Consider the following 14988-nt stretch of genomic DNA (forward strand, 5'->3'; position numbering starts at 1 on the left):
TAAAAAACACCAGCAAGCAAAAGAAGGTATGTGTTGGGGGCGAGGTGTGACACCCTGACCTTGGGAGGGATCTGTAAGAAATCTGCAAGGGAACATGGGTGACAGGGACCATAACTCCCAATATGAGGGCAGAGACGTTTCCAGAAAGACATTGATTCCTTTTCAATGCAATTCTTCAGCTGCTCACAAGGTTGCCTTTTGGTGCCTTAAAATATAAGTAAATAGCTTTACAAGTGTTTTTAATTTTGTCTTTTTTATTCTCCCTCTTTTTCAGAAGAATTAGCAATTCTCTAGGAATCACAAATACAATTGCTCTAGATGAATCTCCATGGGTTTGCAGTGGAGTGTTTTATGGCCTGAGATCAATGGCCAAAGCGCATGTCTGTTTCTATCAGTGTCAATTTCTCAGCTCAGGAGCAGCTATGCCAAGGGGCTTGATTTTCCTCCCAGCCTGGTTACAGCTTCAGCCCTCACTGCTAGCTGACCTTTCTCAGCTGAAAAGGGATGGGCTTTCAATTTAACTCAACCTCAGCCTGAGGAACCTGAATTCAAGGTGGGTGATCAACCATCTTTTACAAGCCAACCCAGCAGATGTCAGAAAGGAAAAGATTGATAGAGTTGATGACATCGAATACAAAACTTGCTATTAAACAGGCAGTATACCAATAGGAAGTTACATGCCGAAAAGCATGAGCACATTCTCACACACAAACCATGGATATGGAAAATGGGATAGTGTCTTATCTACCAGCTTGGAAAATGGAAAAGAAATACAATAACCAGTGTGGGCACAGATGGTTAGAAATGAGGGCTCTCACTCACATGCTGCTAATGTGGGCAGGAGGGACTGTCAAAAAACAGCCCTCTTCCTAAGAGCAGTTTGGCCACAGTTACCAGAAGATGTAAAATGATGCCTGTACCCCGATCCAACACCATCTCCAGAGAGGCAGCCTGGGGAATTATTAGAGACATGCTTAAAGATTAATGTGCAATGATGTGGAATGCAGCAATATGGATAACTCTGAAAATAAAAACTGTCCAACAAGAAGAAATTAGTTAGATAAATCACTCATCTCTTCTTTCCAATATATTATGCTGTCATTAAAAATCACATACTAGAAACATTTACCAAGGTGGGAAAACTGTCCTATACATTGTTGGGTGAAAGCAGCAGACAGACAACTGAAGTCAGACAGGCAGGTGTGTGAAGACTCCCAAATAGCAAGGTCCTCCCAAGGGGAGTGGCGACTCCCAAAACAGTGCTCATGGGGACTGGGAATACACTAGTCAAATTATGAATAAGAATCGCTTCTTGGTAGATAGGATTATCTATAATTCTAAGACCTCTGCTTTTTTTTTTTTTTTCTTTTAAGATTCATTAACCCTGGTCTTGCCTGAATGTACATGTGTGCATCACATCCTTGCTTAATAGGTGCAGAGGTCAAAAAAGGGTACCAATCCTTGAACTGGAATTACATACTGCTTTGAACTGTCATGTGGGTACTGGGAACTGAACCCAGGTCCTCTACAAGGGCAATAAGTACTCTTAACTGCTGAGCCACCTTTTCCAGCCCCCTGTGGTTTGTTTTATTTTTCCTTATACATGTGCTTTTCTGAACCTGAGAACATATTTATCATTGTGTGTTTATAAGGTATGGGGGGACATGCACTTGCCATGATATGTACACGGAGGTCAAAGAACAAAAGTACAGAGTCTCTTCTCTTTTTCCGTGTTTATGTGGGTCTCAGGATTTAGCCAGGTTGTCAGGCTTCCATAGTAAGTCCTTCTATTAGCTGAAGCACCTTGGCAACCCACTGCTTTTCAATTGAACCCTTATATTACAAGTCATACAACTAAATACAGAGAGGAACACGTGCACATATATATAGACACCTACACTACATTTTACTTTAAAGATTTAGGCAGACTTTTTACATGTTTTCCCTATGAACCCAGCAAATTGGACCTGAGATGTGTCCAATCAGACAAGTGGATGGGTGGGTAGCCACAAGCTTTTTCTGGGGGAGCCAGAAGTCCTCTGATCCTGTTTGGATAGCTGCATGGATAAAGTCAGGCAATGCACCATGCAGGATGACTCACCAGCACTGGGTTACTCCAATGGCGAGAGGAGGAACAGGGAAGTGATTTGAGGTGACTGACATCTAGAAGAGAATTTTCATCCACAATGCATAAAATAAAACCTTGACAAAGCCAGGTATACTGGTGCACACCTTTAATGCCAGCATCAATAGGGCAAAGGCAGGCAATCCTCACATGATCAGGCAGACATAGCAGACGACCCTCATATGTTCAGATTAATGGATGTACCCAGTATTTCAGTACACTCTCTGCATGGCCACCTGCACCTGCATTTAGAGGTGAGGAAACCTGAACAGAGAAGTCAGGTGACTTGCCTACACTGCATGATGGCTCACACTTTAAAAAATAAAAAAGTTTGTTTATTTATTTACTTTGTGTGTGTGTGTGTGTGTGTGTGTGTGTGTGTGTGTGTGTGTGTGTGTGTCCGTCCATGTGTGAAGGTTAGAGGACAACATTCAGGCATTTCAGAACACTTGCCTTGTGAAGGATCAGGCTTGAACACTCCTTCTGTATTGGGGCTAGAGCCATCCCCACAGAAGACTGGCAAAGAAAGACATATCAAGGCTACTGGTGGCTGGCATTGGCATACATTAGAGCACGAGGACATCATGGATAGCAGGGCTAGGAAATGTATAGAAATACAGACATTTGATGGGAGAGTAGAAAGAATCCATATGTATTGACTTTAGCTCTTTCTTAAGCCTGGAAGAGAAGTCTTGGGAGACCCTGGGGCTCCAGGAAGAGAAAAGGTTATGAAAGTGCTGGTATTTGCAAAAAGGAGGAGAGAAAGAAGCAAAGGAAAGGGCAAGCTTGGTCCACATACAACAAAGCAGGCCACCTCCCTTTGAGTCAGAGGATTAAAGGGCAGAAGGAAGCCTGTATCCTAATGTTTGAGTGCAAATTTGCACAGCTACATGGAGATGAACTTCTGAAAACTGACCACATTTCTTAATCAGAAACCTCTTAAAGAGGTCTAGTACACCATTACAGATGTGGTTTAAATCAATTACAAGTTTTTTTTTTCTCCTTAAGTACAAAATGTCTGTGCTATCAAATCAAACTCTCACCTGCATTAATTGCTTTAATGGGCTCTGGAAATAGCAGCCTCCTCTCCTTCCTCATGGGGACCCCTAGGGAGGCCATCAGAGAAGAATGCTGAGAAGCAAGACCCTATCTTCTCTGGGCTGCTATGTCACGCATCTGTCTCATGAGCCTCCCATTATTTAAAGCCTCACACAAAATAATCAGAAGGCAGGTGAGGACACCCAGTTCCATTTATCCAGCAAGCTTTATTGTGGCTATAAAGCAAAACTGCAGATACCAAAAAGTCAGATAGGAGCCATTGCATTTTAAAAGAAATGGGATGTTGACTACACTGAGCACATGACTCTGCAACTCAAACAGCTACAAGCAATCACACAGGCTCCACGTCCTGCTACTTTTTACTAATAACACTTAAAAAGCAAAGCAAAACAAGCAAACAAAACCCCCAAACAATTAAGTAGGCAAGCTTTCAAAGCCCAATTAGATCCATTGACAATATTTTCATTGTAGTGCTTACAGTGGGACCTTTATGGGCCAAACTTTCAAATTTTCAACATGCAATGATATAAGGACAACGTCATGTTTGTGAGGACCATGAGTTATGTTCAGTATGGGGGATGCCTGAGTCACAGAGAGACAAGGAGACATGCCCAAGGTCACTGCTAAGAAACACTGAAAGGTAAACCCAGACCTACCTCCAAACTCCATCTATAGACCTACCTTCCTTAGACTTTACCATCTATCAGCTGACCTTACACATCTAGATTGATGCTCAAGGGGGGTGGAGTATGAGAGTAGTTGGGTGGGCCTAACTCACTGTTTGTTTTTGAAATAGGGTCTCCTGTAGTCCAGGAACCTCTAACTCCATATGTAGCCAAGGATGACCTTAAACTGATTCTCCTGCCTCGATTTCTCCAGTGCTAGGGCTATAGGCATGTACCACCACACACAGTTTACATGGTCCCAGGGATTGCAGTTAGGACTTTGTGTTTATGAAGCAAGCATTCCACCAATTGAATACATCCCCAGCACCTCTGGGCAAGTGTGTGTGTGTGTGTGTGTGTGTGTGTGTGTGTGTATGTGTAAATGTTGGTAGAGGTGGGGATCCTGAAGCAAGCAGGATTCCCCATAATTTAGTGTGAGTGTGGCTTGGATTTGCCCAGGGACTTTATCAATTCTTGGTCTTAAAGCTAACATTTGTGAGTTAACAAGTTAGCGCTAGACTCTAGATATTTATAGATACCCCCTTTCCTAGTTATTTCTTCAGAATCTTCCCATGCAGTCCAGGCTGGCCTGGATCTCCTGTGAAGCTTACAGTGACCTCAAATACAGGATCCTCCCAAGAACTGGGTTCTCCGTGTGTGCCATCATACCTGGCTGCAAATGTCCCTTTCTGATGTCACTTTCCTATATCCCTTCTTATAGCCTACAGCTTTAGACCCAAGGGACAAAGCCATCTCAGGACGATGGGGGAAAAAACGATGTATTTGCTTTGCTTTCTGTGTCAGGAGGGTGCTGATACTAGCAAAGTCAGGTAGGGACAGAAGGCTGACCGCCAGGCTGACTGCCAGCTAAAGCACAGCCACAGCCAAGTTAGCAGAAGGCACACACATTCTCAACGGGGAAGGAGGCAAAGGTGCTGGGACTGGGGAAGAGAAGCACCGAATCCGCGTCTGCATTCTCGACGGATACTGGGCTGAAGCGCAGGTGTGATGACTGGAAGCCTAGCCTGGTGCATGCTGGGGCTTCTTGCAACTTGAAATTGCTCTAATACAAACCCCCAAAGCCAGGTGAAACTCACCCCCAAATTGGCTCATTGATTGCATGAGAATGCATAAACAATTCTATTTTGGAACCACAGACACAATCAGAGTGCTGAAATAATCTACTTCTGGGAATGTGGCTTTAAAATTTAGAGCAAAGTGATAAATTAGGTTGCCAACAGGGTCTCACAGAGTGGAAGTGGGCCACAGAAGGTGGGAAAAGCTGTTGCCTCCCCAGACAGACTATGGCTTTTAAAAGTCTTTAAATAAAATAGAAATAGAGGGTTCAAATGTTTTCTCACCTAGTCAGTCACCAGATACCCAGAACCACTCCGGAAGGAGGCAGATGGGAGGTCTATGCCCATTTCACCAGCTTCACGCACAACACACACGTCAGCTTATAGCTTTCCTTAGGTTTCCACTCAGTGAAATGAAGGCATGCTTACTAGCCTGGGACATCATTTCATCCATCCAGCAAATGTTCACTGTTTTATTGAAGTACCTGCAGGGTGCCATAGGAGGCATGCCAGGGCTATGGGGGCCAACAGGGCACAGGCAACGTTGGCTGTCACAAAGCTTGTATGTGGTGGGGAGGTGGATGGTTGAGAGACATAAAGAACTGCTTATCTTGTGGTGACAGCTGTGCTGAAGGGAACCAAAGGAGGACCCAGGGTTAGAAAGATGGGATGGAGGTGAAGGTACTGCTTTCAATGGGGGTGGCAAGGATATGAAGGCACAAGGACGTCACAGCACTTAAAATGCTTGGTAACTTGTAGATGCTGTTGGAGCTGTGCCCTCCTACTTGACTCACTATGGACAGGGGTTGTGTCCTCCGCATCTCTGACTTCCAATGCCGTAGGATTGTGGCTCAGAGAATGTAGGGACAAATGGCTCTAATGGACAATGAGATGGCCTGAAACACATCACTTTGCTCTGAGGTTAGGGTGTCTGAGTAACTCTCTAGTGGCCTCCCGTTGTCAGGCTCAAGTTAAGACATCTACCAGTCTCTCAGAGGGCTTCTGACATTGCCTTCCAGGACACTGACTACACAGCCCTTGGGCTGGGTCCCAGTCAGAAACCTCCTTGACCATGATCTTTCTTGTCCCCACCCCTACCTCCCACCCCAGGACAATGAAATAGCACAGGAGGCTCAAAACACCTAGCACAATGCAAGCACTCTGAGTAGTGATCTAGTAAAGCAAAGATGGGACATAGCAAATGCCAACTCTGGGCTCTGCAGGATGAGGCTGTGTGAACACACATGCAGCAACTGTAACATCTTCACCCTGACAGGGCTGCAACCATGGGGGAGGGGGCTGTACACGACTGGGGGGCTGGGGCAAGTGTAGGGAGTCTTCTTCTCACTCAATTTGACCATACACTTAGAACTCCTCTCAAGGGCTGGCGATGTGGCTCAGTGAGTAAAGTACCTGCTGCAAAAGCATCGGGGTCTGAGTCCAGATCCCCAGCACCTACTGAAAAGGCAATCATGGCAGTGGCTATCTGTACCCTAGCCCTGGGCAGTGGAGGGCAAGCAGACTCCTGGAGCTCAATGGCCAGCCAGCCTAGCCAAACTGTTGGACTACAGGTCAGCAAGAAACCCTGTCCCAAAAAATAAGGTAGAGAGCAATAGAGAAGGTCACCTCATGTCCACTTTGGCCTGCTCCCTCCCCCGGCTTACACACACACACACACACACACACACACACACACACACACACACACACACAAACTTGCTCTCAAATATTAAAAGAAAACGAAAAGGAAATCAAAAGCGAGACCCTTGTTCTCTGACCCTTGGTACTGCAGCCTGCAGCTGCCACCTGGAATGCTGGGAAAGGAATGAAAACATGCTTCCCACTCTGCACCTGCCCGGCTGTGAAAGTAAAAGGAAATGTCGCAGCCCAGAAACTTTTTAAAAGCTCCCCCACCCTGCGGCACAATTAGACATCTGTGAGCTTAGACTCCAGCTTGCATTCTTGCTTGGGGGGTTGAAAATGAAAGAAGAAAAAAAAAAAAAAAAAAAGGAATGGGCATTCAAAGATTGGTATTTCAGCCTCCAGCTACTTCCAGCCATTTAATGTCATTTCTTCTAATCAGATTCTCTGCTCCTGGCTGCAGACTCCGACTGATGTCCCTAAGCAATGGGGACCAAAACCCATAAAAGAGCCTTGCTAGAAAGCCAGTTGAAGCCCTAATCCCCTCCAAATGCTTCTATGCAAAGCCCTTTGCAGGGTGGAGGGAAGATTAAGGATCTGAGGAGACATGCATGAGCAGATAGGCAGCCTGCACTTGACAGGTGCATGTGGGGCTGTGTTCCTGCATGTGGCTGGAGGTGGGCAGAGGTAGCAAGCAGCAGTACACACAAAAACCTAGGATGTAGCGGCAGTGGTGTGGACCCACACTTCTCTCTACAGCTCCATCCAGATGAGCACCTGAGGCAAATCATAAACTGCCTGGGGTTGTCAGCAGAAGGGGGTGATTGGAGTACCATAGCTAGTGCTAGGCTGACTCTGAATCTCTTTCATGTCCAGCTTCAAGTCAGAAGACAAGAAATCCACCAGACCATCAATGCTTCCATACAAAGGCAGTACTGGAAAAAAAAAAAGTAGCTTTGATTTAACGGCAAATAACCGGCTGCAAGAAGATTTGTATGACACAGGCATGGTTTTCTAAAGTCCCCGGTGTCAGCCTGAGCCAATAAATATACAAGACGGCATTAAAGATACAGACCCTTTCCTGGACCTGGGTAAAGATTATGAGGTAACCAAGAGCTTTCTGCAGGTCACAGCTGGCAAGATTCATGAGACCCAAGAATCGCTACTGGGCCAGAGAGGAACTACTGTGTACCCATGGTTTCCAACTGGAGCTCAGAAAGAGATCAGGTGCAGGAAACTAGGTTTCAGATGCAAATCTGGAAGTGATAAGAATATATAGTAGCCTCACTAACCATGGACCATGTAAAATGACAAATGTGTCATTTTGAACCTTCTGAACCAAATATAATGACTTATATTAATGTTGACAGATTCCTCCTGGGTTATTATGCAAAGGAAGGGAAAAGTGATAGCTCTAATTAATTGGAAGGGCCCACAAACACTTCTTAATATCTGGAACATTTCAAATTCTAATTTGCTGCTCAGATTTACCTGTGGGAATGCTGAGACTACAATGAATCTGTTAAATTTTTATTAAACACACACACACACACACACACACACACACACACACACACACACACACACTAAACAGAACCTGAATATTCTAAGGGCTGCTACCTATATCAACATGGGACTAAAAAGCTAGTGGGTGAGTGGATTGTCTCTAATGCTCCCAAGATGGTGCTGTTTGTGACCCAATACTACTGGCAATTCCCACTCACTCTGGATTCCCACCAGGACTTGGGTTGAGAGATGAGAGTGAGAGACAGCCGGGCTCCCGACAGTACAGTGTGTAACCCATGGAGTTCCTGATTTAGCACAGTTATCCAGGAGTGCCAAGCTTCTCTTCTCCCAATCCGCAGCCAACTCTTTTTGCCTTAATTGAAGGCAATTCCAAAAGAACAAGAACACACATGATCAAATGGTCTACATGCCTTCTGGGTAGAACAATCTAAACAAATCAGACTCCCAGAGCAAGGAAGGACCTTGAACAGCCCCAAACTCACCTAGCCTAGAGCAGAAAATATCAGTCTTGTCCAAGGTCACACATGGCAAGTGTGCAGAACTTAATGCAGCAAGTAGTCTATGGATTCCTTGGCTGCCCGATCTAGCTTGCTGGCTGCAGACCTTTGAAAGAGCTACTTTAAAAAAAGTTACTAGTTTGAGTCTTGTTCATTCCAAATAGATTTTTTTCCTCTCAAAAATCAAACATTTCAACAAATTTTACAGTAAGTGGCTAGCCTAATCCAGACCTGTCACTCCTGATTGGACAACTGGCCTTTAAGAGAGGATGGGGCTCCTGTTGGGTGAAGGGTGAAATCCTCAGCAAATTGCTTTGGGTATCAATGAATGCAAGATCAGTCAGGAAGAGAAGCTGAGCAAACTTTAGTTACTTGATCCTTCTTTTAAAAGCTGTGTTCCTATCTGAAGCACAGGCATCTAACACTTTGATTCTTAGAGGTTTTAATTGGATTCTCTTTATGTTGTATACATACATCATACAAACAATCTGTCCTCTGGGAAAGTTCTGAGGTTCACTTCCTTTTGCCATCATAAAAAAAAAAAAAAAAAAAAAAAAAAAAAAAAAAAAAAACAGATTTTTTTTTTAATTGAACAGATATCTTCTATTAATTAGAATGGGGGATCCTGAGACAGAAATGAGACACAAACAGACAATTCAGGGACACTGAATGAAGCCTGGAGCCCAGCTAGCCTCTGTGTATGTTGACCATGGAACCCTCTGAGTCCCACAGCTCACGACTGACCAAGAGGCCCCACTTACAAAATTCTCAGGTGATGACAACGTGTGTCTGTCTCCTGGAGTAACTGGGGCCCCTCCTGGGTCTCAGAGAAGGAGCTACATTTTTACATTTTATACAAAAGTGTCAACAGTTCTCCAGGTGTTTTAACTGTTCATCTGCATATGATACAACCCTGCAGTAGTGTCCTCTGTTTTATATCACCACTGCAATTCTGTCCCCTTCCTTCCCTGGGGTTTGGAAGACACAACAGTCCTCTGTCCAATGCTTCTAAAGGGTCCCAAGATCATGTGTCTGACATTGGTTAGAAGAGGGCTCCCTTAGGCCAGAAGCAGATGTCACCAGGAAGAAAACACATGCCCAAGTCAACTCAACTTACACAGGCCCCTGTGATGCCGGTATCACACTTTAAGGATGTTCCTGTTCTTTTCCGTTCAACCCCAGGGCCAGTGTTTCTCTGCAGGCTGCCTAAACTGTGCTTGCAGAGCTGAGGTGTCCATCTGCAAGCATCAAGCATGAGCCGCTGATGCTAGGTACTGCCCTGAACCACAGCTCAGCAGCACCCAAGCCACTCAGGGAGGTTGAGACATACAGTCCTGATCGTGACCTTTTTGATGCCAGAAACTGAATGGTACACAGATCTGAGGCACAAACCGGTTTGGAAAACCTGTGTTGCTCAGATTCAGGTTGCCTTTCCAAAACCTCTCATCTAGTGATGATTAAGTGACTCCAGTTTTGCCACTAAATTGCCACTAAAACTGAATCCGTAAACTGAATCCGTGCTAATAAATGACATTTGGATCAAGTCTCTTCAGAGCATAAATTCATCATTTGCAGCTACTTTGGACCTGTTAGAAGAACGTTAATGGACTAATTTTTTATAGATATATGGAATATAGATAAAGAGGAGAGAATCATGATGGGGGAGGAGCCTGAGAGAACGGGAAAACCATGAAGAACTCTGTCTGCTAGCCCCCAGAATAATGAAAGGATATCAAGCTTTCCCCCAGAATCAGGAAAGAATTTTTCAGAAACCTCAGGGGCCTCCTGAAAGGGGGTCCTTGAGTAAAGAAGCAAATGACCAAAGCCAAGGTCATAGACAGATGGAGGTATCTAAGGTGCACACAGTCAGCCAGCTCGACTCAGCTAACCACAAGCCACCGCACACCACGCAGGGAACAGCCTTGGAGTTTTGCTACCAAGGAGTTTCCCAGCAGCCAGTGTGCTCTATTTGGTACAATTGTGTGAGGTTAGGCTGGAGAACAGAGTGGGAGGGGCTCACAAGTCGATCCAAATCAGGGGAGAAGCATTTCTCTGCAGAGAGAAGATGGTCATTCTTTTCCTTCAAAGTCCCCACTTCCTGTGTAAGAAGCTATAGGGCTGGGGCTACATGCTTATGAAAGAAAGATCCTTGAAGCCACCCTGGGACCAAACACTGTATATATCTCATACTCCAACTGGCGGTGTTTCCTCCCTCACCTAGTGCAGTAAGATTAGTAAGCACGAATGCTCTTCCAGGCAGTAGGATTAAATTCCTACTAGCTGGTTGTGGTGAGGTTATTTTTCTCAATTAACAGACACATACACACACACAAAAGTACACATTTCGATGGGCTTCATTTCGAATGTTCAGGCAGCAGCCTAGTTTGCAACAAAATCAGGAGGCACTTCTCTGGTCTGGCTCGTTCCAGGATACCCCAGCGAGCCTACAAATAGCAGGATCAGCCCCAGCTAAGTGGTCACTCAGCCTCCTCCTGTGTCATCAGCAGTGGAGCAGAACTTTCCTTCAGAGGCAAAAACCTACGGATCCAGAAAACAGCGCGGCGGCAGAGGCGGCAGCAGCGGCGGCAGCAGCAGCAACATCGAGAACCATCAGTGACTCAATGCCAAGCAGGGGCTCTCCGCTAAGACTCCACAGCCCTTTTCTCACATTGTGACCAGACATTTGCTCATGTGATACTGTGTTTGTGCCTTGGCCTTTAGGTCACCCAAGGCAAGAATCACCACTCCCCTCTCTGTTTGCAACACCTATCTGTGCCACAAATTAGATATTCCTCTTTTAAAGTCGGAGCAGGGGGCAAAAACAAAAACACAACGGAGGCCAGAAGGGTCAAGCGATTTGGTGTAAGAGACAATAGCCCAGCGCAACAGAAAAGGCAGCACTAAACTGCCAGTGCCGTCCTCTTAACCACTCCCACAAACCCCAGCCCTACCTTGACAGCCTCGGCGTGGGTCACCCGGGCTAGAGATTTATCGTTGACGCGCAGAATCTGGTCCCCGACCCGCAGCCCTTCCTTCTCTGCCAGGGAGCCCGGCTCCACTAGTGACACGTAGATTCCCACGCCGTGTTCCGAACCCCCGCGGATGCTGAAGCCCAAGCCCTCGTGGGCCTTGGCGCGCCGCAGGCTCACGAGCCGCACCTCCCCGGGCCCCGCGCCGTCGGGAGCAGCCCAGACAGGCTGCCTATAGGGGGTGGTGGCGGGCAGGTACAGACCCTCGGCGGTATACTGGTCGAAGAGCAGCTGGTCGGAGCGCGGGATGACCAGTCTCAACATGGGCAGCAGACGCCGCTTGACCGGACTGTCCAGCAGGACGCGCAGGGTGCGCACCAGGTCGAAGACGTTGCGGCGCGCGTGGTACGCGTTGAGGCAGTGGTGAACTGCTCCCGCTCGGGCTCGCTCAGCAGCGCCGTGAGCGCCTGGTGCAGCTGGCGCACGTTGGCAGACAGCAGCCGCAGCCCCGCGCCGCCGCTGCCGCCGCCCGCCGCGGCCGCCGAGCCCAGCGAGCCGGTGGAGGACGAGCTCACAGAAAGACCGTCCAGCTGCGCGTTCATCTCCCCGCCGAGGCCGGGCCGCACGCACTCGGGGCGCGCGGCGCGGGGCGGCTGCTGCACCTGCGGCCAGCGGCGCGACAGCTGGATTCGCGGGGCCGCGGAGGTCACGGCTGGAGTCTAAGCTTGGGGGAGACGCGGAGACGGTGACTGCAGTCTAGACCGGCCGGCGAGTGGAGACGACGGCAGCAGGGTGGGTTGAGGGGGAGGGTGCGCAGGAGCGGTGGCTGGATCCTGGGGAAATGGCAGGGACCGCGGCCGGTGGCCCAGGGGTGCGAAGGCAAAGGGGGGGGGGTTGGGAGGATGGGGAAACTGGAATCCGGAGGACGAAGAGACGGCGGCTGCAATCCTGAGGACGCGAAGAACGCGGCGGGATCCTGGGGGACAAAGAGTTGGAGGCTGGAGGTCGCGGAGACTGCGGCTGGAGGCCGAGGGGAGCGGGACAGCAGCTACATGACGGAAGGCGCGGGGACCACGTGTGGCCGCAGTGGGGGGCACAGCCACGCCGCCCGCCCCGTCACACCATGCCCGGGGCTCCCCCAGCCGAGCTATCCGTTCCTCTAGGGCTGGGGGACCCCAAAGTCAGAAGTTGGGGCGCTGGTCGATCTAGTCCCAGAGTTCGGAGCAGTCGTAGCCAGAGGAGCCACGAGGGCGTCCGGCGAGGGGTGCGGGGCATGTCCCGGGCCGTCCACCATGCAGCAGCCCGGGGTCCCCGCGCCCCAGCGCCGCCCGGGCTCACAAGGAGCCGCGCGCCCGTGAGCCCAGACTTTGAGAACTGTTGAGCAGCTCTGGGCCGAGTATTCCAGCGAGTTCCGACGCCGTCGCTGTCGCCTGCCGGGACTTGGCCCCGCCCCCTCGCCCCTCCCCCTCCCCGCCCCGGCCCCCCCCCCCGCGGGCTCTTCAGGAAATGACGTCCCGCCTGGTGCGCCTGGCTGTTGCCTGGATACGGGGTGAAACAGTCCGGCCCTAGGGAAGGAAGGGGTAAATGTGGGGGTAGCAGCAGGAGGCGCCCTGGGGACCCTGCGAAGACTTCCCACTTCCCCAGACCAGGGGTGAAGGTATGGGGTCCCCAAAACTGTGCTCTCCGGCGATTATGGCTGAACTCCAGGGTCGCTTTGGAGCAATTAGCCGGTTTGCCAATTCACAATTGGAAAAAAATAGCTAACTTTTGGTCTCTAAATTATTAGATGCTTCATGCTTCGCTTTCCTGCCTTGAAATGTTGTTGCTGCCCTTACACACGCGCTGACAAGTTTAAGTGTGTATGTGGACGATTGTCAGTCACCTGCACTGTTCAAGAGATGAACATAAGCAGCACGGGTGCCAGGGGGAGCCAAGTCCTGTGCTGGGAAGAATCAGCCTGAGCCCCTGCCCTAGTGGTCTCTGAGATAGGGAAAGCAAGGAGCTGTTACCAGAAATGTAAAGTATGCAAACACACACGGGTGCATTTAAAACGATGTCTGAAGTAGGTAAGTGAATTGTAGCAACACTAATGTCCAGCTCGTTATCTTTTCCACACTAGGGAACTGGGAGACCGTAACATGACAGTTTTATTCTTTTTATATGGAAAGATGCCAGAGGCCATGGTCTGAAGTCTGTCACCAGATACCCACTCTCCTAAATAGGATCATGGGAAGAGGGCTTCTACTAAAAGAGTGTGTGTTCTAAGGAAATCCACAGTGCTTTCCACAGTCACCACAACATGTCCTGTGCATCTCTTCCTACCTGGATTGCCTCTCCTGAGCTGCTCTATGAAAAGCTGCCTTTCCCCTAAAGCTGTCCTGGATTGCCATCACAGTGTCTAACTCTGACAGGGGAGAAGCAGAAAAGGAGAAGGGTTATCTGAACTGGCTTTGATCTGGGTACAGAAGAGTGGCTTGTTTGCTGCTTACTTCTTGACTTATTTACCTCTTGTACTGGTCACTCTTTGTTCAACATTTTCCAAGCACCTGTTCTGCCACTGAGTCATATGCTGGATGCTAGAGACCCAGGATGAGAGGGGGGGAATCTCTGACCTAAACAATCACAGTTTAGCAAAGGAAAGATCGTATATGTCAAGGTAAAATGAAAGACAAACATCACAGTGTCTGGGAAGGAGAGGCAACTAATAAGTGAGGACAGGAAACTAATAAGAATGGACTTTCTGGGCTGCCAAGATGACGCAAGTGGGTAATGGTGCTTGCCACCAAGCCTGACAACCTGATCTCCATGCCTGGGAGCCACATGATGGAAGAATCAGCTGCTGCAAGCTGTCCTTTACAGCATGTGTGGCAATCCTGTAGCACATAATAAATAAGTGAATAAATAAGTAAATAAATATAATGAGATGTTTTAGAAGACTAATCTTTCTTCTCTGAGTAATAGGAAGCCATGAGAAGATTTCTAACACTGTAGTCTAATGCATTCCCAAAATGGAGGCAAAGAAATAGAGCTTTACCTTCCCTGAAGCTCTCCCCCTCCTCTTAACGAAGACCTGGGTTGAATTGGTGCCCAATGAATATATTTCACAGGGTGTCAAAGAATGATGGCTTAAGTAACCATTTGAGTGACCCATTGACATCTGTCTTACAGCTCCGCATGTAGCAGTTCATGCTATGCATCCTTATTTCTCCTCTTCAAGTCTAGTTGAAGCCTTTAATGCAAGCAGGTGGAGATTTTAAGAAAAGAATCTGTTCCAGCCCCTCCCCCCATGTATTAATGGCATACCTGGAAATGCCACCACACAGGGCTTAATTACATACAGTTCAGACTTTCTGAAAATGCATTTTCATGCTTAGCATTCAGTGTGTTTATGTTCTAATTATAATTACTGTGGTTGGTTTGATAAATGCA

At 47.9% G+C, this 14988-nt stretch overlaps 1 protein-coding gene across 1 annotated transcript in view; it reads right to left on the reverse strand.

Annotated features, from left to right (window-relative positions):
• The window catches only part of LOC127224777 (whirlin-like), an 83701-nt gene extending 70696 nt beyond the window's left edge, over window positions 1-13005 (reverse strand). Inside the window, 2 exon segments of the mRNA XM_051187960.1 lie at window positions 11542-11984; window positions 11987-13005. Of these exon segments, the coding sequence (XP_051043917.1) occupies window positions 11542-11984; window positions 11987-12161 (618 nt within the window). The 5' untranslated portion in view covers window positions 12162-13005.
• Between the last annotated feature and the right edge of the window lie 1983 nt (window positions 13006-14988).

The sequence above is a fragment of the Phodopus roborovskii genome, unplaced genomic scaffold (assembly GCF_943737965.1).
Source record: "Phodopus roborovskii unplaced genomic scaffold, PHOROB, whole genome shotgun sequence".
In the NCBI taxonomy this organism is placed as follows: Eukaryota; Metazoa; Chordata; class Mammalia; order Rodentia; family Cricetidae; genus Phodopus; species Phodopus roborovskii.